Here is a 27,977-nt window from a genome sequence, read left to right on the forward strand (position 1 = left end):
CGCTCGTGGCATCGCTCTTGCGTCCGTTGTACGAGTCTTGGCGGAACAGCCTGGCGTGGGCTCACAGCACTGTGCTGCATGCAGGGGGATGAAGCACATCATCTATCGGAATTAAAACAGTGCTACTGCCGCATTCACATAAGTGGAATGTAACCAGATTTTTAACAACATTATTTTACCCATGCATTATAAGCATATTGGTGGCACTTTCAAATGGACAATCTGATTGGTGGAGACGTTATTAAGGTACGATTTATTTTGAGGTTATAATATTCATGAAAGGCCTATGATTTTCTTATGATGGATTATTATTGAGGATTTTATCAGTTGCATTCCCATTTAACTTGAAATAGTCATGCAAATAGATAATTGTTTTAAAGCATTTATGCACGTTATGTGCGAATTAGAGGCAGAATAAGAATATGATATATCCTAATTAGAGGCGTTGGTGACCTTTTACGAGTGTATTGCTGCCATATTTAATTTGTATTGAGAAAATATACATAATAATAAACAAGTATACCTGTATCATTTGTCTATGTGCACCAACCGCACCCGGTCAATTCAGAGGCCTCTGAGAAAGGCTGAATCATATATCTCAGTTCTGTCCATCGACGTGCTTTGACCTGAAATTGGTCCAGATTTGATTAGATCTGAATGACAACATAGTGCGTTTTTCCTAGTTTGTGCAATGGATTGCACCAGAGGAAGAATAACGGAGCGCAAGGATGAGAAGCTCACACATAAGCCTGTCGATAACTGCAGTAAATACATTCAACATTTTTACGGGTCCTGGAAAGGCTAATTAAGCATTACACACTTTAGTCGGGAGGGACACAGACAGCGCTACTAGACATGGCACTGGCAAGGATACAGGCTACAGCCAACTCACATTTTTTCATCCAACTCTTTGATTCTGTATATCCCATCGACTATTATAGCCGACCTGTTCTTGCGTTTGCATGTAAACGTTTTTTTTTTTAGACAGCAGTTGCTTCTTCCGTGGTGTCCTCCCATGAACACCATTCTTGTTTAGTGTTTTACGTATCGTAGACTCGTCAACAGAGATGTTAGCATGTTCCAGAGAATTCTGTAAATCTTTAGCTGACACTCCAGGATTCTTCTTAACCTCATTGAGCATTCTGCACTGTGCTCTTGCAGTCATCTTTGCAGAACACTGTGAATGTTTAAATTGTGTATTCAATATAGACAAGACAAAATACAATAATTTGTCTGTTATTAGTGTAAGCAACCTGTGTTTGTCTATTGTTGTGACTTAGATGAAGATCAGATCAAATTTTATGACCAATTTATGCAGATATCCAGGTAATTCCAAAGGGTTCACATACTTTTTCTTGCCACTGTATGTACATGAAGGAAGGGTAAAGTGACTAGGCATCAGGATAGATAATAATAAGAGTAAAATAAAGTACAGACTAGCAGCAGCAAATGATGAGTGTAAACGTGTGTCAGAAATAGAGGTGCTGGATGTCTGGGAGCTCGGCCCCAGTGATGTACTGGGTTGTCCGCACCACCCTCTGTAGCACTTTGCGGTCAAGGGTGGTGCATTTGCCATACCAAGCGGTGATGCAGCCAGTCAATATGCTCTCGATGGTGCAGCTGTAGAACTTTAGAGGATCCGAGGGCCAATGCCAAATCTTTTCAGCCTCCTGAGGGGGAAGAGGTTCTGCCGTGCCCTCTTCTAGACTGTGCTGGTGTGTGTGGACCATGTTCAGTCCTTAGTGATGTGGATGGGAGCACAGAGCTTCCTTCAGGCGCTTGAACCCCGCTTCGGTCTCGTCTCCGTCCATTTCACTGTTTTCGGGAGGCGGCCCCTGGTTAGAACGGTAAGGGGGGGAGGCTATAGCCGCAAAGTTGGGGATAAACCGGCTGTAGTATCCTGCCAATCCCAGGAAGGACTGGTGCGTGTAACGGGCCAGTCACGTACCGCATGGACCTTCCTCTCCTGGAGCTTGACGTTCCCCCGTCCGAACAAATACCCCAGGTACTCCACCTCCCCGGGCACTAGCTTGCATTTCTTGGGGTTTGCTGTCAACCCAGCTTGCCTGAGCGAGTCCAGCACCACCAGTTTTGGCACCAACACCATGCGCTGTGGGACTCTTCGATGACCCCCATCCTCAGCATAGCCTTCACTTCCTGCTTCACGGCCTTCCTTCGGGCCTCAGGGATCAAGTTTGGCCTCTTTTGTACCGTATCCCCGGGCCGGGTGCGAACATGGTGTTCAATGATGGTCGTGCGGCCTGGCTTTTTGGAGAAAACCTGCTGTATTCCGAGCAAATGGCGCCGACAGAGATGGTCGCCTCGCTTCAAGTCCTTAGGAAACTATGCAATATTTTGTTTTTTTATGTATTATTTCTTACATTGTTACCCCAGGAAAAGTTAAGTCTTATTACATACAGCCGGGAAGAACTATTGGATATTAGAGCAATGTCAACTTACCAACTGTCACGTTCTGACCTTAGTTCCTTTTTTATGTCTTTATTTTAGTTTGGTCGGGGCGTTAGTTGGGGTGGGCATTCTATGTTGTTTTTTCTATGTTTTGTTCTGTTGTTCTATTTCTGTGTTTGGCCTAGTATGGTTCTCAATCAGAGGCAGGTGTTAGTCGTTGTCTCTGATTGGGAGCCATATTTAGGTAGCCTGTTGTCTATTGTGTTTTGTGGGTGGTTGTTTCCTGTGTCTGTACCATACGGGACTGTTTCTGTACCATACGGGACTGTTTCGATTTTTGTTTGTTCATTCACTTTGTTATTTTGTATTTTTGTAGTGTTCAGTTTTTTTATATTAAAATGGGCACTTACCACGCTGCACATTGGTCCGGTATCTATTACTCCTCGTCAGAAGAAGAGGAAAGTCGTTACACCAACATAACGACCAGGAATACGACTTTCCCGAAGTGGATCCTCTGTTTGGACCACCACCCAGGACAATGGATCTAATCCCAGAAGCCGACCCAAAACAACGGCGCCGCAGAAGGGGCAGACGGAGCGGCCTCCTGGTCAGGCTCCATAGACGTGCACATTGCCCACCGCCCCCCGAGTATACTACTCGCCAATGTCCAGTCTCTTAACAAGGTAGATGTATTAGAGCAAGGGTTGCCTTCCAGAGAGACAACAGAGATTGTAACATTCTCTGTTTCTGTCACGACTTCCACCGAAGGTGGCTCCTCTCCCTGTTCGGGAGGTGCTCGGCGGTCGTCGTCACGGGCATACTAGCTACCACCGATCCATTTTTATTTTTCATTTGTGTCTGTCTGTTTCTTACACCTGTGTTCTATTGAGTTAATTTCTGTGGGTTTATTAACCTCGTTGCCTGCTGTTAATTTGTGCGGGATTATTTCTGTGTTTGTTTGGTGCGTGTGCTAGATTGCGCCACAGGCTATTCTCACGGTCGTTTGTGCCGTTGTGATTTGTTTAGGAGTAGATTGTTATTTTCCCTCCTGTTGTCACTTCGAATTCCTGTTTTGTTGGGTGCCTTCATTGGGTTTGTTTCCTGACCAGTTTTGTTGTGTTTTGGACTCCCAAATAAATATTTTACTATTTGGACCTCAGTGCTCTCCTGCTCCTGACTCTTGCACCTACCTCGTTCTAGTGAGGCACCTTACAGTTTCACAGAAACATGGCTCTCTCGGGATATGTTGTCGGAATCGGTTCAGCCACCAGGCTTCTCNCACCTACCTCGTTCTAGTGAGGCACCTTACAGTTTCACAGAAACATGGCTCTCTCGGGATATGTTGTCGGAATCGGTTCAGCCACCAGGCTTCTCCATGCATCGCGCCAACAAAGATAAACACCTCTCTGGTAAGAGGAAGGGCGGGTGTATGCTTCATGATTAACGACTCATGGTGTAATCATAACAACATACAGGGTCAAGTCCTTCTGCTTACCCGACCTAGAATTACTTACAATCAAATGCCGGCCATATTACCTCCCAAGAGAATTCTCGTCAGCTATTGTTATGGCTGTGTGCATTCCCCTCAAGCAGACACAACGACGGCCCTCAAGGAACTTCACTGGACTCTATGTAAACTGGAAACCATATATCCTAAGGCTGCATTTATTGTAGTTGGGATTTTAACAAAGCAAATTTAAGAACAAGGCTACCTAAATTCTATCAGCATATTGATTGCAGTACTCGCAGAGGTAATACACTCGATCACTGCTACTCTAACTTCCGCGATGCATACAAAGCCCTCTCCCACCCTCCCTTCGGCAAATCCAACCATGACGCCATCTTGCTTGACCGTCTTATAGGCAGAAACTCAAACAGGATGTACCAGTGACTAGAACCATTCAACGCTGGTCTGACCAATCGGAATCCATGCTTCAAGATTGCTTTGATCACWCGGATTGGGATATGTTCCAGTCAGCCTCAGAGAACAACATCAATCTATACGCTGACTCTGTGAGTGAGTTTATAAGGAAGTGCATTGGAGATGTTGTACCCACTGTGAATATTAAAACATACCCTAACCAGAAACCGTGGGGCCCCAGTGTTGAGGATCAGCGGGGTGGAGATGTTGTTACCTACACTCACCACCTGGGGGCGGCCCGTCAGAAAGTCCAGTACCCAGTTGCACAGGGCGCGGTCGAGACCCAGGGTCTCGAGCTTGATGACGAGTTTGGAGGGTACTATGGTGTTACATGCTGAGCTGTACTCGATGAACAGCATTCTCACATAGTTATTCCTCTTGTCCAGATGGGTTAGGGCAGTGTGCAGTGTGGTTGCGATATGTCTTCTGTGGACCTATTGGGGCGGTAAGCAAATTGGAGGGGGTCTAGGGTGTCAGGTAGGGTGGAGGTGATATGGTCCTTGACTAGTCTCTCAAAGCACTTCATGATGACGGAAGTGAGTGCTACGGGGCGGTAGTCGTTTAGCTCAGTTACCTTAGCTTTCTTGGGAACAGGAACAATGGTGGCCCTCTTGAAGCATGTGGGAACAGCAGACTGGGATAGGGATTGATTGAATATGTCTGTAAACACACCAGCCAGCTGGTCTGCGCATGCTCTGAGGACGCGGCTGGGGATGCCGTCTGAGCCTGCAGCCTTGCGAGGGTTAACACGTTTAAATGTTTTACTCACGTCGGCTGCAGTGAAGGAGAGTCCACAGGTTTTAGTAGCGGTCCGTGTCAGTGGCACTGTATTGTCCTCAAAGCGAGCAAAGAAGTTGTTTAGTCTGTCTGGGAGCAAGACATCCTGGTCCGCGACGGGGCCGGGGCTGGTTTTCTTTTTGTAATCCGTGATTGACTGTAGACCCTGCCACATACCTCTTGTGTCTGAGCCGTTGAATTGCGACTCTACTTTATCCCCAATGGGCTTGGGAAGTTATGCATCCCCCCCGAAACATGATCCGCCAAATCACACTTCTTAACACCTTCCCGCGTAACCCGGTAGCCAGCCGCACCAATGATTCGGAGGAAACATCGTTCAACTGACGACCGGTCAACTGATGCCTGCAGGCTCCCGACGCTGGGCCAATTGTGTGCCGCCCTATGGGACTCTGGATCACGGCTGGTTGTGATACAGCCCGGGATCAAACCCGGATCTGTAGTGATGCCATTAGCACTGCGATGCAGTGCCTTAGACCGCTGTGCCACTCCAGAGGCCATTAAAACCTTTAATAGTCTTAATTAAAATGTCCATCCCTTAGGAAAACGGGAGTTGCTTTGGACACAAGCATTAGGTTCTATACAGTGGGTTGAACTCTTGCAGGTCGCCAGGGTAGGGCATCGTGTGATTTATGAGTGCTGAGTAGTTGCTTAGTGCTGACCCTCTTCGAATGTCCTTTTGCCTATATTGATTTCTTCCTATTGACCACACTAAAGGCAGGTTGGGCATCCCCACTCAGCCCCCTCTCGCTAAGTTCTACCCTGGGAGGTAGAGGACTTGGAGCAAGAAAAACTCTCACCTCTGCTGCAGTATGGTGCTAGGATGTGATGGTGATCCATCCATCTCCTCTCCTTACTCCCTACACACACTMTCCCTACCCCCTACACACACTCTCCCTACCCCCTACACACACTCTCCTTACCCCCTACACACACTCTCCCTACCCCATATACACACTCTCCCTACCCCATATACACACTCTCCCTACCCCCTACATACACTCCAACCAAATTAATCAGTACAGCTATAGTGTGAAAGGAAATCAGTGTCCTCTGTGATAATGACCACAGAAATAAATTACCAGTCAAAACATTGTCAAAACATTGTTGTGGCTTTCATAAAGTAAAAATCTTGAACTAATATCTGACAAATGTAATTGTCAATGAAATGCACCTGACTTATTTATCTGCATTGAAAGTGCACAAATAGGTATGAACTGTTTTTAATTTGATATATCTATATCTATTTTTGGGGATTGTACAATGCCTAATGCAAGGGGTCAGGCCACTTACTTTACAGCCCTTATGTATATAAGTAAGACGGGTCAAGGTACCACAAAGTAGGAATATTTGCATGTCCTTTGTTAGAATGTGAACGGTGCAACGTTGTACTATTGTTTAAAGCTACACTCTAAGATGTGGATATCCTCAAAGAGTGGGTCACCAACAAAGACATAAACAATGGTGCAAATGTATTCCATGACATTTTCACATGCAAATAGTACATGATTTCTATGAAACAGTATGTAATGCTCAATGAATGACATTCCACATAAGAGCAACATTATGTTTTCTGAACACAATTTGAAACTATTTGGTTGTGATAAAGTACATAACATAGGTGTAGTAATCCCATGAAGGTATTCATGTTATATTCTTCGAAATCAAGGTGCATATCTCATTATTAAAAATACTGGAAATCTTGGTAACATAGTTCACCGCCAGACATGATAGTCTGACAGACGATTATGACTTCCAGGCCTCATATGAACCAATTAAATGAGGCTTGTATGGCTGTGTTTACACAGACAACCGAAGAAACCAAATCTGATTCTCTTTCTATATCCATWATTTTTTTCTGACTGTCCATACTCAGTTTTACATGTGACCCATATCATATTTGCACATTCACACTGATGTATCCTCTGAAGTAGTACACAGATACAATGCTTATTTCCTTTCACTGTTCCTTTCAATTTTAGTGTGGTTGTCATGAAAACGGCAGGGTGCTAAATAAAAACACTTCAAAGCAAATAAATCTGATTTGAGCGTCCAGACAGCAGTCGTATTTGGAGGATTGGGTTTGTATCAGGATGCGGATGTACATACAGTTGAAGTCGGAAGTTTACATACACCTTAGCCAAATACATTTAAACTCAGTTTTTCACAATTCCTGACATTTAATAATTTAATCATAGTAAAAATTCCCTGTCTTAGGTCAGTTAGGATCACCACTTTATTTTAAGAATGTGAAATGTCAGAATAATAGTAGAGAGAATGATTTATTTCAGCTTTTATTTCCATCATCACATTCCCAGTGGGTCAGAAGTTTAGATACACTCAATTAGTATTTGATAGCATTGCCATTAAATTGTTTAACTTGGGTCAAACGTTTCGAATAGCCTTCCACAAGCTTCCCACAATAGGTTGGGTGAAATTTGGCCCATTCCTACTGACAGAGCTGGTGTAACTGAGTCAGGTTTGTAGGCCTCCTTGCTCGCACATGCTTTTTCAGTTCTGCCCACAAATGTTCTATCGGATTGAGGTCAGGGCTTTGTGATGGCCACTCCAATACCTTGACTTTGTTGTCCTGAAGCCATTTTGCCACAACTTTGGAAGTATGCTTGGTGTCAGTGTCCATTTGGAAGACCCATTTGCAACCAAGCTTTAACTTCATGACTGATGTATTGCGATGTTGCTTCAATATATCCACAATTTTCCTACCTCATGATGCCATCAATTTTGTGAAGTGCACCAGTCCCTCCTGCAGCAAAGCACCCCCACAACATGATGCTGCCACCCCCGTGCTTCACGGTTGGGATGGTGTTCGTCGACTGCAAGCCTCCACCTTTTTCCTCCAAACATAATGATGGTCATTATAGCAAACAGTTACATTTTTGTTTCATCAGACCAAGGACATTTCTCCAAAAGTATGATCTTTGTCCCCGTGTGCAGTTGCAAACCGTAGTCTGGCTTTTTATAGCGGTTTTGGAGCAGTGGCTTCTTCTTGCTGAGTGGCTTTTCAGGTTATGTCGATATACTGTGGATATAGAATACTTTTGTTTCCCGTTTCCTCCAGCATCTTCACAAGGTCCTTTGCCCTTGTTCTGGGATTGATTTGCACTTTTCACACACAAAGTACGTTCATCTCTAGGAGACAGAACGCGTCTCCTTCCTGAGCGGTATGACGGCTGCGTGGTCCATGGTTTTTATACTTGCGTACATTGTTTGTACAGATGAACGTGGACCTTCAGGTTTGGAAATGCTCCCAAGGATGAACCAGACTTGTGGAGGTCTACAATCTTTTTTCTGAGGTCTTGGCTGATTTCTTTTGATTTCCCATGATGTCAAGCAAAGAGGCACTGAGATTTGAAGGTACGCCTTGAAATACATCCACAGGTACACCTCCAATGGACTCAAATGATGTCAATTAGCCTATCAGAGCTTCTAAAGCCATGACATAATTTTCTGGAATTTTCCAAGCTGTTTAAAGGCACAGTCAACTTAGTGTATGTAAACTTCTGACCCACTGGAATTGTGATACAGTGAATTATAAGTGAAATAGTCTGTCTGTAAATAATTGTTGGGAAAATGACTTGTGTCATGCACAAAGTAGATGTCCTAACCGACTTGCCAAAACTATAGTTTGTTAACAAGAAATTTGTGGAGTGGTTGGAAAACGGGTTGTAATGACTCCAACCTAACTGTATGTAAACTTCCGACTTCAACTGTGCCTGCAATTACACAGGCAGCCGAATTTTKWTATTTTTTCCACTAATTGGTCTTTTAACCAATCACATCAGATCTTTTCACGTCAGATCTTTTTCAGAGCTGATCTGATTGGTCAAAATACCAATTAGTGAAAAGATCATCAAAATTGATCCGCCTCTGTAAAAGCAGCCAATTGTAGGTGGTATAAATCGGATGTCAAAAGATCCAAATCCATGTGTTTTTTTTCTTTCTGTTTACACATTAGGTAAAATATCAGACAGGTATCAGATATGCAAATAAGGCTGTGTTTAAACAGGCAGTCCAATTCTGATCTTTTGCCCAATTATTGGCAAAATAATTTGATCTGATTGGTCAAAAGACCAATTAGTGGCATGAAGCTCAGATTTGGGCTGCCTGTATAAGCACAGCCTAATTTGCAAAAGATCTGAATTGGCTGCCTGTGTAAACGCAGCCTAAATGTCATAATCAGTTGGTGAACTATTGTGGGTGTGGCTCTGCAGCTGTAAACTATGAATTCTGCTTCAGTGATAGTCATTGAGACCCCTGAATTCACTGCAATTGTGTCAGAAGTGGAATGTCGCTACAGAAGATGCATATTCCAAAGGAAGGTGATAGTTTAAAAAGAGGAGGAAGGGAAGCGCTACTAAGGTACACTATAGTATATTTTGGTAGATAGAAGGTGCTCTTTGGTAAAAGGTGTAAATTGGTCATCAAAAAGAAAGGAGGACCAAGGCACTCTTCATATAATTAATTAAAATGCCTTTAGTTTACTGAACTTACTACAACCTTGAGCGATCTCGCGTGCCTGTTTTAAAACTGAGTCAATAGAATTGTTTTATTATTTTAACACTGGGAATTATCATGAAACAAATCACCAACCAGACAAGTTTGTTATCTCCCTTGGCTCTCATTGTCGTACTTAAATAGAGCCTTCTTTCCCTCTAGACTTTGCTCAGCATTTATCTGCTGTTAACACAACCGTCATCACTACCATTCATTTAACAGCTCCATCATGAAAGGCCATCATATCTGCTAAACAKCCTTACCTTTGCTGTACCTGCATGTCGCAGTTTCCTCCCCTCTAGATCTATTATTTTTACCTGTTAGAGCCGATTTGGACATATTTGTATAAAAGACTGAACATACTGAGCTCCATGTACAGTTGTGTAAATATATTAAATATGATGAAAATATTAGGTACGTACCTTTATGATTTATATTTACCTGATTGAGATGTATTAATTTGTTGTTAGTGTAACTCAGTTTTTGCCCCCCCCCCCTATTAGGTACGTACCTTTATGATTTATATTTACCTGATTGAGATGTATTAATTTGTTGTTACATTCATTGTACTGTGTTAAATGTGTTAGTATAAAGGCAGGAAGTTGGGCCTTCGGGGGAGGGAGTCCTTGCTAGACGCGGGAGCGGTATAGTTTTTTTGACCATACAGACATGCATGTCATATTATGTATTTTCCATATCAAGTAATCTATGCTTTAAGTTGATTGGATAATAATTTTTTGTTAGATATAAGAAGAATAAACATTTTTGTTGCACCATATCCCTGGATGTCACTGAATGTTTGGCCGTTTGGAAACCTTGAGTGTGGACTGTATGCGTACGAAACAACCCCGCTTCAGGCTTGGGCAGTGGCTATGGTAAAGAGGAAAGGAAGCCACTACAATCAAGTCAAACTCCGTGAAGGATTACTATTGGAAGGAAATCTCCGGTTCGGGCACACGCTGGATTTTGTTCTATTTGTAATTGCATTCGAACCACAAGGACAGCTCGCTTGGTAGGATTTGAACTCCTAGATTTCGCCAGGCGTGAGTAACCACTGCGAATGAATGAGCTGCCCTGTTCAATGCGATCGTTTGATCATGCATATTATGGAAGCGCAAATGTGCTTATAATTGGAATGTTTGATAAACTTTGGAATGGAATTCAAAACACAGCGYTGTGAAAACAATGAAGAAGTTTAAGTTTGGGAAACACAGATCCTATGCACAATGTAGCCTAATCATATGTCTTATATTTGGCCTATCGTGGAAATGCAATGCATCAACGCAACGAATGCAATTTAAGGATCTAAAGATACTGCGTGTTAACTTCATTAAAGGGACAAAACTTACAACGGGATGAAATGTTTAAAACGCATCTAAAATGCCGAACTTGCACATGTGCAATTCAAAATGGGTCAATTTGCTGAAATGGATGTCTGTGTTTTAAAGCATTAAAGCACTCTATGCAGCCCGGAGAGGCTAACTTGGAGTGTGTACACGCAAAATTAATGAAATAAAAGTTATTCTTGTTGATGGAAACATTGCAACTGTGAATGAGAGTCTTGAAGCATTTGATGCTGTTCTCAATGACTTTAAGAATGCTCATGAATCTGTGCTAGAGCTGGTCACAGAGGAGGAACAGGAACAGGAGAGCATTAACTATTATCAACCAAGAATGAGAACTTATGAACATTTCCTGAAAGAGGTGGAAATATGAAAAAAGGCTGAAATTGAGCCACAAACGCTCATTGAACCACACGACAGCATTTCCAATGTGTCAAAAATATAAAGTTAAACAAAGTATTCTAAGACTGCTTCCTCAGTGTTCTCTGCATGCCTTAAAGCTGAGGCAGAATGAGCAGCTCTACTAGCTCGCCAAGCATCATTACAGGACAAGCATGCATTGGAACTGGAGAAAGCTCAACTGGAACAACAGAAAGCTCAAYTGCTGCATTAGGTGCAGTTCCAAAGACCCCACTACAAAGAGTTTTACAACAACCGACCACAAAGCCATCAAAACCTATTCAGAAAACAGTCATAAACCACACCCTTCAGCAGCCAACAGCAAGGTCTAGCAATCAACACAGAATCAACACTGCGGGTATCAGCCATAATAGCCAGCCATGATAACCTCTCTACTGTCATGCAAAGACAGAATGAAATTGCTGACCTCTTTGTACTACAGCACAAACAAGCCACACTCCCTGTTAGGGAGATACCTATGTTTGACGGTGATCCTCTAAACTTTAGGCCATTCATGCGTGCATTTGAGCATGGTATAGAAGATAAGACAAGCAGTCACCAGGATAGGCTCTATTACCTGGAACAATACACCTCTGGTCAGCCCAAGGATCTGGTCCGTAGTTGTCTGCATATGGAAGCCAGAAGAGGCTATGCAGTAGCTAAGAGGTTGTTAAAGGAACACTTTGGCAATGAAATCAAAGTCACCACTGCTTACATGGAAAAAGCTTGGAACTGGACAAACATCAAACCAGATGATGGAAAGGGACTGGGTGGTTATGCACTCTAAGAGGTTGCTGTAACGCTATGCAAGACCTACAGAACATGGAAGAGCTTAATCTTCCCTCCAACATAAAGTTGATCATGTCAAAATTTCCCTACAAACTAAGGGAAAATGGAGGTCTACGGCATGTGATATTATAGAGAGAAGTCACCTGAGGGCCCAGTTCAGTGACCTGGTGACGTTCATGGAAAAACAGGCCAAAATACTGCAGGATCCGTTGTATGGAGATATTCAAGATCCCCTGACCAACAAGTTTTTAAAAACCTAAACAGAAGCTGACTTTAAACAGCAGTTCAAGTCCAAGAGTAGGGGAAGCAGCTTTGCCACTGCAGTAGCTGTAGTGGCAGATTGTGACTCTGAAAAACCTCTAAAAGAACAAACATTCAAAGTAAAGAGACCAGGCACCTACCCTTCTGATGCTCCTAGTATCTCATGTATATTTTTTGCTGGTGAGCATTTATTGGTCAACTGCCAACAGGTGAAGGCACAGCCACACAAATTCAAGGTTGGGTTTCTGAGATCAAAAGGCCTTTGTTTTGGCTGTTTGATGAGAGGACACTTAAGCAGAGAATGTAAAAGAAGGATGACCTGTCAGAGTTGTCAAAGAAAGCACCCCACTATCCTGCACATTGAAGGAAGAGAGAGATTTAGATCTCAAAAGGCAGATATGAGTGGTGTAGCAGTAAAGCGGGAGGAGACTGTCAGCAGTGCTCTTGTTTCACTGGAAGCTGGTGAAGATACCGGGGCCGGTACAGATTGTGCACTTGCAATTGTGCCAGTTCAAGTAAAGGTGGCAAATGGAAGCAAGTCTGTGTTAACCTATGCGTTTCTCGATTCTGGTAGCTCAGCAACATTTTGTACAGAGAGACTCATGAGGCAGTTGCAAGCTAAAGGCAGTGAGACTGAAATTCTGCTACGCACAATGGGGCAGGAGAGTCCAACCAAGAGCTTTGAGATATCTGGATTAGARATTGGCAATGTGGAAGGCGACACATTTCTTGCATTACCAAAGGTCTACACCCAAAATAAGATCCCAGTGACAAGAGAGAATATTCCCACTCAGAAAGATCTCAAAAGGTGGCCATACCTGAAAGAGGTTCAGTTGAAGGAGATTGATGCCGACGTYGAACTCCTGATTGGCGTAAATGCTCCAAAGGCAATGGAACCCTGGCAAATCATAAATAGCCAAGGCAACAGACCGTATGCAGTGAAAACCCTCTTTGGATGGGTGATGAACGGTCCTCTCAACAGTTGTACCATGGCAGAAGAATCTGGGCGTCCTACGGTGATGGCCAATCGTATCTCAATGGCCGACCTGGGGGTTCTTCTTGTAAATCAGTACAACCATGACTTCCCTGAGAGAGAGTATGAAGAGAAAAGTGAGATGTCAGCTGAGGATCGTAGGTTTATGGAGATCGTATCAAGCTCCATAACCCTCAAAGACCATCACTACTACTTACCGTTGCCCTTTTGCAACAAAGATGTAGTCCTGCCAAACAATCGTGACATGGCAAAGAAGCTGGCTCTAAATATTATCAGGAAGTTCAAGAAGGACAAAGTTTACGCTGCAGAGTACAAAGGCTTCATGGAAGAGATGATAACAAAAGGTTACGCCGAGAAGGTACCACAAGAACAGCTCCTCAGAGAAAGGCAAGGTATGGTACATACCACACCATGGCGTTCACCATAAGCGCAAAGCAACGATACGAGTGGTGTTTGACTGTTCATCATCCTATAAAGGTACATCTCTTAACAGTGAACTCCTTCAAGGCCCTGACCTGGCAAACACGCTTATAGGAGTCTTGCTAAGATTTCGGCAAGAGCACATTGCCATGATGGCAGACATCRAAGGAATGTTCCATCAAGTACGTGTCCATGAAGATTACTTGGACTTCCTGCGATTCCTATGGTGGCCGGACGGTGATACTAACAAAAGATTGGAGGAGTACAGAATGACGGTACATCTTTTTCGGTGCTATATCCTCTCCAAGTTGTGCAAACTTTGCACTGCGAAAGACTGCAGAAGACAACTGTGAGAGGTACGATGAAGAGGTGATTCAAACAGTCAAGTCCAACTTCTATGTTGATGACTGCCTCAAGTCAGTGGCCACAGAAGAACAAGCCATAGCTCTCACAAAAAACCTCAGGGATGTCTCTCAGGGTGGGTTCAAATTGACCAAGTGGGTCAGCAACAGCCGCACTGTGCTGGCTTCTATCCCTGATGAACACAAAGCCAAGCAGATAAAAGAACTGGACCTGGACAGAGAAAAGCTGCCTGTTGAAAGAGCACTTGGAATCCGATGGAACATTGAAAGTGATGTTTACCTTCCGAGTCACTGTCAAGAACAGACCCCTTACAAGAAGAGGTATTCTCTCAACTGTCAGCTCTATTTATGATCTATTAGGTTTCCTCGCCCCATTCGTATTAAAGGCAAAGCAAATTCTTCAAGTGCTCTGCAAGCTAAAGTGTGGATGGGACGAAGACATCCCTGAAGAACACTCTATTTCATGGAAGAGGTGGCTCAGAGCTGGACCAGCTCTCCAGATTCCAGATCGACAGGTGTATGATGTCTGAGAACTTTGGTCAAGACCGCACAGCTGCATCACTTCGGTGATGCAAGTGAACAAGGTTATGGCACGGCAAGCTACCTTAGGTTCACAAACGGTATGGAAAAGGTCCACATCGCATTCATACTGGGGAAATCAAGGGTGACTCCACTCAAGCAGATGACGATCCCCAGACTGGAACTTGCTGCAGCAACACTGGCAGTGCGAGTGGACAGGATGTTAAGGTTGGAGMTCCAGATTGAACTTGAGTCAACTTTCTGGACAGACAGCTAGTCTGTGCTAAAATACATCCGCAACGATACCAAGAGATTCCATACTTTTGTGGCTAATAGGGTTGCTATGATCCGTGACCCATCGAAAGCAAAACAGTGGAGGTATTTGAACTCCAAACACAACCCAGCCGATTGATGCTCAAGAGTATTACATGTTGAATTTCTGAACTCAAAGATGGTTTAAGCAAAGCTGCTATGCCTACGGAACTAAAGAATCCTGTGATCCTGCCCAAAGACTCCTACATCTCCAGACTGATCTTACTCCACATCCATGAGCAGGTTGCCCACTCTGGGAGAGGTCACATGCTTTCTAGACTTCACCAGCGATATTGGATACCCTGTGCCAACTCCTTAGCAAGGAAGATCCTTAAGAGCTGTGTCTTCTGCAGGCGGATGCAAGCTAGAGTTGGAGAACAGAAGATGGCTGACCTTCCACAAGATCGGGTGTCACCTGATTTGCCGCCTTTCACCCATGTGGGCATAGATTACTTCGGCCCCATAGAGGTGAAGCGGTATGGTGTGATCTTTACTTGCCTTGTGAGTCGAGCTGTCCATCTAGAAGTTGCTAGTTATCTGGATACTGATTCCTGCATCAATGCCCTGCGCAGGTTCATCTGTCGAAGGTGCCCAGTAACAAGTATCAGAACAGACAATGGCACCAACTTTGTTGGAACACACAGAGAGCTAGGAGAAGCTCTGAAAGAGCTGGATCACAACAAGATTCAAAATTAATTACTGAAGGAAGGAGTGACATGGTCATTCAACCCTCCCTCTGGAGCCCACCATGGGGGGGTATGGGAGAGGTTGATCCGACTGGTGAAAAATATCCTCTATTCCGTCCTTAAAGAGCAAGTACTGGATGATGAGGCTTTGCAGACGGCCTTGTGTGATGTTGAGGCGATTTATGAACGACAGACCAATCACTACTGTAACAAATGACCCTAATGATCTAGAACCCCTGACTCCAAACCATCTGCTTCATCTGAAAGCAAAGCCAGTCCTGCCACCAGGACTATTCCAGAGAAGCGACCTATACTCACGAAGGAGATGGAAGCAAGTACAATATATCACTGACCTCTTCTGGAAGAGATGGATCAGGGAGTATCTTCCACTTATGCAGGAGCGGAACAAGTGGAACAAAACTAAGAGAAACTTCAGTGCTGGTGACCTTGTGGTCATCGTCGATGACACCGCCCCAAGGAACTCTTGGCTAATGGGGCGTGTGGTGAAGGCTTTGCCAGGGGCCAAAGGTCTTGTCCGGAGTGTCATGGTTAAGACTAAGACCAATATCTTACAGAGACCTATCAATAAACTCTGTCTGCTCCTCGAGGCGATGGAGTGACACACACACACAGTGCTCCATCTTTGAATCACGTGCACCTCTGATTCGTTGATGTYATACTCTTACATTCTTTGATGTCATACATTTTTGGACGCCAAACTCTTGACATTTTTGGATGTTGAACACCTTTATACTTCAACTCAGACTGAGATCTATGGACTATTTTCCTATATGGCACCTTGTATATTTGTATATAGCTATGAACTGTAATAGTGCTCTGGTATAGAATGTTTTGTGTATTGGCTCTACGTTTGAATATTGAGTAATTGTTGTGCATTCAGTRCAGTGAACAATTAGGGGCCGGTATGTTAGAGCCGATTTTGGACATATTTGTATAAAAGACTGAACATACTGAGCTCCATGTACATTTGTGTAAATATATTAATGTATATGATGAAAATATTAGTTACGTACCTTTTATGATTTATATTTACCTGATTGAGATGTATTAATTTGTTGTTAGTGTAACTCAGTTTTTGGCCCCCCCTTTTGCCCATTTCATTGTACTGTGTTAAATGTGTTAGTATAAAGGCAGGAAGTTGGGCCTTCGGGGGAGGGAGTCCTTGCTAGACGCGGGAGCGGTATAGTTTTTTTGACCATACAGACATGCATGTCATATTATGTATTTTCCATATCAAGTAATCTATGCTTTAAGTTGATTGGATAATAATTTTTTGTTAGATATAAGAAGAATAAACATTTTTGTTGCACCATATCCCTGGATGTCACTGAATGTTTGGCCGTTTGGAAACCTTGAGTGTGGACTGTATGCGTACGAAACAACCCCGCTTCAGGCTTGGGCAGTGGCTATGGTAAAGAGGAAAGGAAGCCACTACAACCAATATTCACATTTGTCACTGGTCCATTAATACCGTGCCCTTGGAAATTAGAAGTTACCTCAGGTATCCTACTGAATAAACATAACTTGTGTGTTATTGTTTACAGATGGGGAAAGTCCTTAGCTGTTCGTTATGGGATTTTGGGGGATCCAATGGCCGACAGGAGACGTCTTCTCTCTGAGTGGATACAGGCAGTAGGGTATGATACCAACTCTCTTTTACTGTAATGGATGCCAGACATGTTTTTTTCTGTTGTTTAGAAAGTGTTAAATCAGATTTTATGTGATACTGTAAGCTGCCATTTACTGTAGCTGAAGATAACCGATCATGGCAGYGTTCAATTCATCCAGCAATTAGGCTAATCTTGTCACCTCAGATATGGTCACAAAATGTTGGACTTTTGCTTCGCCGCCCAAGCAGGTGGTGACCGCAGCACGTCTCCTGTTTGTCCTTGTGTGCTGTGACCGTTTTTAGGATGCGTTCCTTAAGGAAGACCGTGTTGTTGGCCATTGTGGCATCTKTGGTGTTGGTGGTGGCCCTCCTCCATTCCTGGCCCACCCGGGCCTACACCACCGTGGATGTCTGGCAGAGACCAGGGCCTGCAGTAGAGAGGCACCTGGAGGAGAGGTTCCCAGAACCAGACCACAGATCTGCCAACATCCCCTATCGCGTGAAGGAGAGTATTGCAGGGTCAGTATTTGATATAAGGCCTTTGATTTTTTTTCTTATTTTTTCTCTTTGATATTCTGATTCAATAAGCTGATGATGTGGTGGAAATCATGTTTCATTGTCATTTGATTGATGAAGTCCTATCATCCCTTTCGTCTGTCTCCAGTCTGTTGGCACGTAATGGGTGTGTGTGTGAAGGTGAGAGTGGGGGCATGAACCTGCCCTTTGCCCAGCTGCTGTTCCCCCGGGTGTCAGCCCACCCCATGCACACTGCATTTGAGGCTTCTGAGCTGGAAGAGATGAAGAAACGAAGGGCAAAGGAGTACCAGGGCTTCCAGATGAGGTGAGAGCAAAGCACTGTACACCAGCACAGAACTGAAAGGGAAGGACTTCCCATATATTATTGTAGGTAGTCCTTACCCTAGGGNTCCCATATATTATTGTAGGTAGTCCTTACCCTAGGGGAAGTTGCTGTGTTTGTCATTTCATGTGATTAAATACCAAGCTTTGAAATTTTTAGGTTAAACTTCCTGTAGGTCTTTTGAACGAACGAGATGATGTCATTGGGTTAGGCTGAACATTACCCCATTCTTTTTATTTTATTTTTATTTATTATTATTATTATTTTTAATTATTATTATTATTTTTTTATAAACATGTAGGCCAAATAGGGTTCATGAGGCTTTAGTCTAGCTGTAATAGCTTTGAGTACTGATTATTAAACTGGTGTGTATCTGCCCCCTACAGGTCTCAGACTCCTGCAGATATGCTCATCGTGGCCGAGGCCAACAATCCTCTGCAGTACCCAACACAGGGGATGGAAGTACGGCCGCTCAAAACCATCCTCATCCCAGGTCTGACCCATAACAGAGATTAGTTTAATTTTACCTTGACATACATTGCATTCGGGAAAGTATTCAGACCCCTTGACCATTTCCACATTTTGTTACGTTACAGCCTTATTCTAGAATGGATTAAATAAATACAAATCTAATCAATCTACACACAATACCCCATAATGACAAAGCAAAAACAGGTTTTTAGAAATGTAAAAAAACTGAATGTTCTGTCAGTTTGGATGGGGAGCGTCGCTGCACAGCTATTTTCAGGTCTCTCCARAGATGTTTGATTGKGTTCAAGTCCAGGTTCTGGCTGGGCCACTCAAGGACATTCAGAGACTTGTCCCGAAGCCACTCCTGCGTTGTCTTGGCTCTGTGCTTATGGTCGTTGTTCTGTTGGAAAGTGAATCGTCACCCCAGTCTGAGGTCCTGAGTACTCTGGAGCAGGTTTTCATCAAGGATCTCTCTGTACTTTGCTCTGTTCATCTTTCCCTCAATCCTGACTAGTCTCCCAGTCCCTGCCGCTGAAAAACATCCCCACAGCATGATGCTGCCACCACCATGCTTCACCGTCAGGATGGTGCCAGGTTTCCTCCAGATTTAACGCTTGGCATTCAAGCCAAAGAATTCAATCTTGGTTTCATCAGACCAGAGAATCTTGTTTCTCATGGTCTGAGAGTCTTTAGGTTTCTTTTGGCAAACTCCCTGCGGGCTGTCATGTGCCTTTTACTGAGGAGTAGCTTCTGTTTGGCCACTACCATAAGACTTGATTGGTGGAGTGCTGCAGAGATGGTTGTCCTTCTGGAAGGTTCTCCCATCTCTGGAGCTCTGTCAGAGTGATCATCGGGTTCTTGGTCACGTCCCGATGCTCAGTTTGGCCGGGCGGCCAACTCTAGGAAGAGTCTTGGTGGTTCCAAACTTATTCCATTTAAGAATGAGGGAGCCCACTGTGTACTTGGGGACCTTCAATACTGCAGAAATGTTTTGATACCCTTCCCCAGATCTGTGCCTCGACACAATCCTGTCTCGGAGCTTTACGGACAATTCCTTCGACCTCATGGCTTGGTTTTTGGTCTGACATGCACTGTCAACTGTKGGACCTTATATAGACAGGTGTGTGCCTTTCCAAATCATGTCCAATTGATTGGAGTCCACCTGTGGTAAATTCAGTTAAATTGTAGAAACATCTCAAGGATGATCAATGGAAACAGGATGCACCTGAGCTCAATTTCAAGTCTCATAGCAAAGTGTCTGAATACATGTTTTTTTTTTTATATATATATATTAGCAAGAATGTCTACAAACCTGTTTTCACTTTGTCGTTATGGGATATTGTGTGTAAATTGATAATCAATTTTAGAATAAGGCTGTAACGTAACAAAATGTGGAAAAAGAGAAGGGGTCTGAATACTTTCCGAATGGACTGTAGGTCCCTTGATATTTAAAACCTAATTTGTAATGGAAACCTGGCGATAGGCAAAATCCACTGCTCACCCAGAGCTGATTAGTGAAGATGCTGGAGCCAAAAGGCAAAACTGGAGAAACAGGAACAAGTCTCTGCACACTTCTAGTAAGATGCAAATTTCTTTAATTGTGTCTGAGCTTTCAGTCAGCCGACCTTCATCAGGAAACCTGGCAAAATAGGGCAAGCATACAAAGACAAGTGTAATTTTATCAAGTTACCAATCCAGGGAGACTGTCCTATTACAACAATGTTAAAAATTWGAAAAACCCCAGCACACCGGTAATCTTGATGCTGATCTTATTCACYAACGTTTTGGTCTCAATCAATCTTCATCAGGGTATTTGGAGGTAAAACTCATTGTCTTTTAACGTGACAGACAATAGGTGTTCTAACGATCTAATACTATTATTACTACGGTGTTAGTACTATTAATGCAACCACTGACAGCTACTATCTATACCATTACTACCATGATAACCTACTGCACNTTAATGCAACCACTGACAGCTACTATCTATACCATTACTACCATGATAACCTACTGCACTGTATGGCTGTTTTAGAGCAGAGAATAGTGTTTTGTTGCACAACAGAGAAATAGTGTTTACTTCAGCTGACAATTGATGTGGTGAATTTGGATTGGATAAACATCCAACACCTTCATCAAATATGCCAGTAAATTGACGTCATATGTTTTCAGGACTTGCAGTACAAGACCATCCCAAAGAGCTGTACATAGTAAGTAGACCAATAACATTTGGTTTGAGTTATTATTTCCAATACTATTCCATCTGTCTGGTCCTTGTCTTCTTTGTTCTGTCTCCCTCTTAATTTTTTTTCTTTCTCAGGTCAACTTCACCTCYACCCTGGGAACGTTAAACGTGGCAGCGGAGGTTGAGGGGGTAAAGGTCAAAGGTGACGGGGAGATGCACATGACCCTGACCAGCAGCCTGCTGTCCAATTTGAACCGGCAGCTACAGTTTGTCACCTATACCAACACACTGTTCCACCCTAGTACAGCAGACACAGGTGAGGCTAGACACACCTGTCTTTCTGCTGTGTACTACTTATTTCTGTGTTGTGTTCATTATCAAATAATTATCATATAACATCTGTAAAATATTTATGGTAATGAGGTTGGAAATACTCTCGCTGTGTCTTTCAGTGCAGTTTGAGACAGAGGGTCACCAAGCCATGTTTACTATCAAGGTCCGTCATGGTGTAACTCCAAAACTCTACAACACAGGACCCAAAGGGGGTATGTCAACAAATACAACAGCTGACTGTATCTGTCACAACCGCACAACACTTCCAAAAAAAAGAAGAAAATTGCATCTGAGATCAATGTACAGTATGTAATGTCAAATACCTTTAACTTTTTGTCTCTCTCTGTTCCCCTTCTAGAATACAACATCAGTGCCCTTGTTACCATAGCAACCAAAACCTTCATGCGCTATGACAAGCTCCAAGGTCTCATCGACAGTGTGCGAAAATACTATTCCACTGTCACCATAGTAATAGCTGATGACAGTGAAAACCCAAAGACAGTCTCTGGCCCCTACATCGAACATTACATCATGCCATTTGGAAAGGTATTTTTTTTAAACCCTACTGCCTCTATTTGCAAGTAAGGGATGGGATACAGTGTACATGTACCTGTCAAGTCAAAAATGTGTCTAACACTAACATTGTTTGCTTAAATGATCCTTGACAGATGACCTTAAGTGAAAAAGTTGGAAAGAAACTGTCTTGAAAAAAAGTCCTGTCTGTGATTTTCTTAGTTGTCCTTTCGCTGCTTCTGCTTCCTCTTTCCCACATCCTGTTCTGTGTCACAACAACTAGGGCTGGTTTGCAGGACGGAACCTAGCCGTTTCCCAGGTGACTACCAAGTATGTGCTGTGGGTGGACGATGACTTCATCTTCACGGCCAACACCAAGCTGGAGAAACTGGTGGACGTCCTGGAGAGGACTACCCTGGACCTGGTGAGGGGGCACAGGCATTGCCATACTGTATTGTAGACCTGGGTTCAAATATCACATGAAATCGTTCAAATACTTTAAYAGTTAGTACCAATAATTCAACAATGGTCCACTTTCTATGCAACAGTCGACTCCAGTTCAGAAGCTTTCTCTGGACTCAGAACACATTGGTTACTCACTGGGATTTACTCTGCAGAGCCAAAAACAGCACCTACACAATTCACCACATTCCATCTTGGGTAGCATGAGGAAACATAATCAACATTTCAGTCATTTTGCCAGACAGACACAACTTATTATGAGTTATTAAAGTTTAAAAATAATTTTGATTTACAGCACATCATGAAAAGAGTATTGAAATAAATTATGTTAGCTGTCTTCTGAAGATGACAAATGAGGAGGAGGCATTCCTTGCTAGCCACATCCAGTCTATCATCTCACAAATGCAGTAACATTGCCTTTAAAAGCTGCATTGTCTACAAGCGTGATAAGATTGAATCCCGGGCCTTGTTTTCTACTTACAGAAGAAAGCAATCTCTCAACAGACTCTTCCGTTCTCATCCTCTCTTCTTCACTGAACCGTACAGGCATATTCTTGCTCTGTAATACATGAACACCACAGCAATATCAGTCATGCGCGTGTGCACAAACTCACACAAACACGCAGGCATGGATGCATGGACACACACACACGTCATACATGCACACAATCCTAGCACAAAAGCCACAAAAGCTGACACCCACACATAAGGCTTGTAATGAATGATCTGTGTGTGTCTGTTTGAGGGTGAAGGGTGTTTTGGCTGGAGCCTGAATCCCGCTCAGAGACTTACTGTGTGCTCTGGGAATAGAATAGACCTCTTGTGTACCATAGACTGGGACTCCTACTCTTGAGAGGGGAGTCTATGGGTTACACATGTCAGCAGCTGGTCAGCTGGACACTTTGAATCCCTTCTTTCTTCGGACCCCAAAAGCACAGACAGACAAACATGGGACRGAGAAACTTCTCGGTTTTCTGGTTCTTATTTTAGTTTTGTCTGTTTATTGTGTCCTTTGGAAAGATGACGTGATCAAGGATCCAACTGTTTCCATCGGTTTCCTTCTGATTTCGTATATCAAATCACTACAGCATGCACTCAATATCAACTTCAGTCAGACAATTGGAAGTACCCCTAATGTTTTTTTTTTACACRGTATWCAGTGCATTCAGAAAGTATTCAGATCCCTRAACKTTCCACATTTTGTTACGTTACAGCCTTTTTCTAAAATTGATTAAATAAAACATTTCAAAAAAAAATATATAATAAACAGAAATCCCCTATTTACATAAGTATTCAGACCCTTTGCTATGAGACTCGAAATTGAGCTCAGGTGCATCCTGTTTCCATTGGTCATCCTTGAGATGTTTCTACAACTTGATTGGAGTCCACCTGTGGTAAATTCAATTGATTGGACATGATTTGGAAAGGCACACACCTGTCTATATAAGGTCCCAATGTTGACCGTTCATGTCAGAGAAAAAAATCACGCAATGAGGTTGAAGGAATTGTCCGTAGAGCGACGAGAGCCTTGTCGTGGCACAGATCTGGGGAAAGGTACCAAAAAATGTCTGCAGCATTGAAGGTCCCAAGAATACAGTGGCCTCCATCTTCTTAAATGGAAGAAGTTAGGAACCACCAAGACTCTTCTAGAGCTGGCCACCAGGCCAAACTGAGCAATCGGGAAGACAGGCCTTGGTCAGGGAGGTGACCAAGAATCCAATGGTCACTCTGACAGATCTCCAGAGTTCCTCTGTGGAGATGGGAGAACCTTCCAGAAGGACAACCATCTCTGCAGCACTCCACCAATTAAGCTTTATGGGAGAGTGGCTAGACAGAAACCACTCCTTAGTAAATGGCACATGACAGCCCGCTTGGAATTTTCCAAAAGGACTCTCAGACAATGAGAAACAAGATTCTCTGCTTTTTCTGATGAAACCAAGATTGAACTCTTTGACCTGAATGCCAAGCGTCCGTCTGGAAGAAACAGGGCACCATCCCTATGGTCAAGCATGGTGGTGCCTGCATCATGCTGTGGGGGTGTTTTTCAGCGACGGGGACTGGGAGACTAGTCAGGATCGAAGGAAAGATGAACGGAGCAAAGTATAGAGAGCTCTTTGATGAAAACCTGCTCCAGAGTGCTCAGGACCTCACACAGGGGCGAAGATTCAACTTCCAACAGGACAACGACCCTAAGCACACAGCAGGAGTGGCATCGGGACAGGTCTCTGAATGTCCTTGAGTGGCCCAACCAGAGCCCGGACTTGAACCTGATCGAACACCTCTGGAGAGACATGGAAATAGCTGTGCAGCAACGAACCCATCCAACCTGACAGAGCATGAGAATAAGAGGATCTGCAGAGTAAAATGGGAGAAACTCTCCAAATACAGGTGTGCCAAGCTTGTAGCGTCATACCCAAGAAGACTCGAGGCTTTAMTCACTGCCAAAGGTGCTTCAACAAAGTACTGAGTAGAGGGTCTGAATACTTACCTATTTTTTTATTTGTAATAAATTAGCAAAATAGTCTAAACCTGTTTTTGCTTTGTCATTATGCGGTATTGTATATAGATTGAGGGGAAAAAACGATTTAATCAATTTTAGAATAAGGCTGTAACWTAACAAAATGTGGAAAAAGTCAAGGGATCTGAATACTTTCCGAATGCACTGTATGTTCTTTGTGTGTATGTGTATCAGAATCAATGCATTCTTTATATGCACATTTGTATCTGTGTGTGTGATTTAGGTGGGTGGTGCAGTGCGGGAGGCCACTGGCTATACTGCCACCTACAGGCAGACCATCTCCATTGAGCCAGGGGAGGAGGAGGGTGACTGCTTGCATATGCGGAGGGGCTTCCACCACATCATCCAGGGCTTTCCAAACTGCGTAGTCACGGACGGGGTCATCAACTTCTTYCTGGCCCGCACAGACAAAATCCAGCAAGTGGGCTTTGACCCMCGTCTGGCCAGAGTGGCCCACCTGGGTGAGTACAGACCCAAACCCCAGAACCACACAGAGTGTGCCTGTCCATAACATCAGCTGTACCAGTAGTCAAATGTAGTCGGTGCTACGCGGAGCCTGCACCTGCACCTTATGAGTCCAAAGAGGAGTAGGATAGAAAGTAGGATAAGAGTACCCTAGCTTTGTGTCCACATCCCAATTCAATCTTATACCCAAACCTAGCCATGTCCCTAAGCCTAACCCTAGCTTCATGTCCACACCCCGATTCAACCCAAACTCTAATCTTGGCATAACCCAAACCCTAAACCCTAATCTTGGCTTAACTTGTGTTCAATCCTGGCTCAACCCTGATCCAAAACCCTCCAAATAGGGCTCCTCCATGTCCGAATTCACAATTTAACCCCTGAGCTGCACCATCTACATTTGGAAGAAAGTGATATAGGTAACAGTTCTTCAAAACCAGTCTGAATAGTCATTAATTATGTATCAAAAAGCTCAAGAAGGGAACGAAATAGCTTCTTCTCAAATGTTTGTTAGTTGTGTTTGTACATATAAATTGTGTGATACTTTAAGTTCCCTTAGCATAAAAACTAACCTCTTTCCTTTTGCTCTGACCCCTTGGTTCTTGTCACAGAGTTTTTCATCGATGGCCTCGGCTCGCTTCACGTGGGATCCTGTGATGATGTCATCGTCAACCACGCCACCAAGATCAAGCTTCCCTGGGTCAGCCAATCAGAGAGTGACAAGACGTATGCCAAGTTCCGCTACCCACCAGCCTCCTCGGATGCCACACACACCAAAAACGGCCTCCTCTATTTCAAGAACCGCTTCCAGTGTTTGACTCACAATTAAATTCCCTGTTTTGTTAACCTGTCGTTTCTCCTCTCGTTCAAGATTCATGCTCTTTCTGAGTTGCCAAAGAAGCTCTCGCCCGATGTGTCCAATCGGATAAGACTTTAGACAACCACATTACACACATCCCCTTGAAAATCGACCTTGCTTGTTTCACTCGATGGATTGTCATTCAAACAGAGCAAAGCTGTCATTTCTATTAACTTAATCATAATTTCTCTTCAGTTGTGTACTCTTGATTGTAAACTCAAGGTTGAGATCATTTTAAGGGATATATATGCGTTTTGTGCCTCAAATCTTATCTGACAAGTTGCCACCGAGTCCTTTTGTTGAGGAAAGAGAACAAAGTCATGCTGAATTAGCCTTACGCCCTCACAGGACTAAATGAGGTGAACGAGTTTCCATACTGTTATGAAGAGATCAGAGGTGTGTGTACTCTGTGTACTCTGTCCTTCCCTTTGCACTATACAGTTTGAGCTGGACTGAGCTCTATGGGTCAGACAAATGAGGATTGTGGGGACCTAGGGGGACTGAGGATGGGGATTGACAGTCATTCAGTAGAGAGGACACTTCTCAGCATGTGACAACCCCTTCAGAGACACAACGCATGGGTGCTCCCTTTCCAACCCCGGACAATGAACACATTCAAGACTCTAAATGTGTTGCTAATTCTCCCTGGGTGTCTGTGCCAATGGTTTCCCAGGTGGTTTGGTGTTGAATTATATATTTTGTTTGAAACCTGTGTCGCCCTTGACTGGCCCATGCTTGAGGAGAATGATGCTCATCCATCTGATCTGGGATCTAACCCAGGAATAATATCCCTGTTTCACCTGGTCTAGTGCATTCTGTCTATCTAGAGTCGATCCCACTCTGTTTTATACTCCAAGCATCATAATAAGGAATGCTTCTATCCATGCACGCATTTGAATGGGAGGTAAGATTAATTGCATTTTCATATGCTACCTCGAACAGAAGGGTTAGTTTGACCAAAGTGCATGTCTCTCTATTTCTTTATCAATTCTACATAGAAATAAACACACACTAATAGAATAATGGCACAGTTTGAGTTTAGAGAGTTGAAAYGCTGTAAGAATGAGTAGAACACCAAAGGAAATGGTTGGAGAGACACAATGTTAGGATGACACATTATAGAGCGATGATATGAATGATAAAGGGTCACAGTCACACTGAAGTACCAAGGCAGCAAAACATTTTATACTTACAGTTCCTCTGCCATGCAACCTGACAGCAGGAGCACATAATGTTATTGTGTGCCATGACCACTAGATGGAACYTTGCATAAGAATAGTGTTTTCTAAAATCAAACTACAAATAGKTTTTTGAGTCATTTGAAATACCCCAAGGTGCCAGTGATACATTAGATAACTTTTTATTTTGTCCTTTTTTAATAGAGGAATATTTTAAAACAGATACAATTTTGGGTGATGMCAGATTTAGATTTGTCTTTCCTGAAAGGGGATATTTAACACTAAGTGAGATCTCATCAGTTCAATTGAACCCTGATTGCAGTAGCCTATTTACACAGCGACGTAGCTCCTCTTCCATGGGAATCTATGACTAATAGCAGCTAGACTCCCCAAGCAGATGCTTCCCGTTTACAGAATGAGAAGTGTTCTGCATGTGAGTAGGGGCAGTAGCATGTCAACAAAGACACTGCTTAATGACAGGTTTGATTGAATTCCACTCTCTGACGTTAAGTAGTTGAAGGGATTTGGACAGTGATTTCCATTGTTCAACTGATGATGATGGCGGTTGTATTTTTCTGCTTGCTTCACCTTAGAACCACGGGTCTGAGTCTTTCCAAACTGACAAATATCATCAAGACAACCTTCTGCATTATCAGACTGTTTTCATTTAAACATGATTATAAAGTCTCTGATCAAAAATACAGCTGATGTATGGTATTGTGTTTATTTTAGGCAACAGTTAAGAGGGTGTTCTGGTGCAGTGGTTCCCACTTATGGGTCAC

At 43.4% G+C, this 27,977-nt stretch overlaps 1 protein-coding gene and 1 long non-coding RNA gene across 7 annotated transcripts; one reads left to right on the top strand and one right to left on the bottom strand.

Annotated features, from left to right (window-relative positions):
* The first annotated feature begins 61 nt into the window (after window positions 1–61).
* On the top strand, window positions 62–27,898 carry b4galnt1b (beta-1,4-N-acetyl-galactosaminyl transferase 1b). Of its 5 annotated transcripts, none has more exons than XM_023996591.2 (12): window positions 62–246; window positions 17,291–17,383; window positions 17,659–17,874; window positions 18,020–18,196; window positions 18,601–18,707; window positions 20,858–20,895; window positions 21,006–21,186; window positions 21,323–21,415; window positions 21,562–21,749; window positions 22,000–22,140; window positions 24,920–25,157; window positions 25,770–27,898. In XM_023996591.2, the coding sequence occupies exons 2-12, from the start codon at window positions 17,337–17,339 to the stop codon at window positions 25,985–25,987; spliced, it is 1,644 nt and encodes a 547-aa protein (XP_023852359.1). In that variant the 5' UTR covers window positions 62–246; window positions 17,291–17,336; the 3' UTR covers window positions 25,988–27,898. The 5 variants fall into 5 exon arrangements, with proteins under 5 accessions (XP_023852359.1, XP_023852356.1, XP_023852358.1 ...); XM_023996588.2 differs by lacking the exon at window positions 62–246 and adding an exon at window positions 9,411–9,505; XM_023996590.3 differs by lacking the exon at window positions 62–246 and adding an exon at window positions 10,226–10,683.
* On the bottom strand, window positions 20,294–22,908 carry LOC139028379 (uncharacterized). Of its 2 annotated transcripts, XR_011480584.1 has the most exons (4): window positions 22,660–22,908; window positions 22,317–22,371; window positions 20,696–22,178; window positions 20,294–20,635 (listed from the first exon to the last, which is right to left on the bottom strand). It is a non-coding gene; the product is annotated as an uncharacterized lncRNA (long non-coding RNA). The 2 variants fall into 2 exon arrangements; XR_011480583.1 differs by having other exon boundaries at window positions 20,696–22,371.
* Window positions 27,899–27,977: the final 79 nt, after the last annotated feature.

This window comes from Salvelinus sp. IW2-2015, linkage group LG11 (genome assembly GCF_002910315.2).
Source record: "Salvelinus sp. IW2-2015 linkage group LG11, ASM291031v2, whole genome shotgun sequence".
Classification (NCBI taxonomy): Eukaryota; Metazoa; Chordata; class Actinopteri; order Salmoniformes; family Salmonidae; genus Salvelinus; species Salvelinus sp. IW2-2015.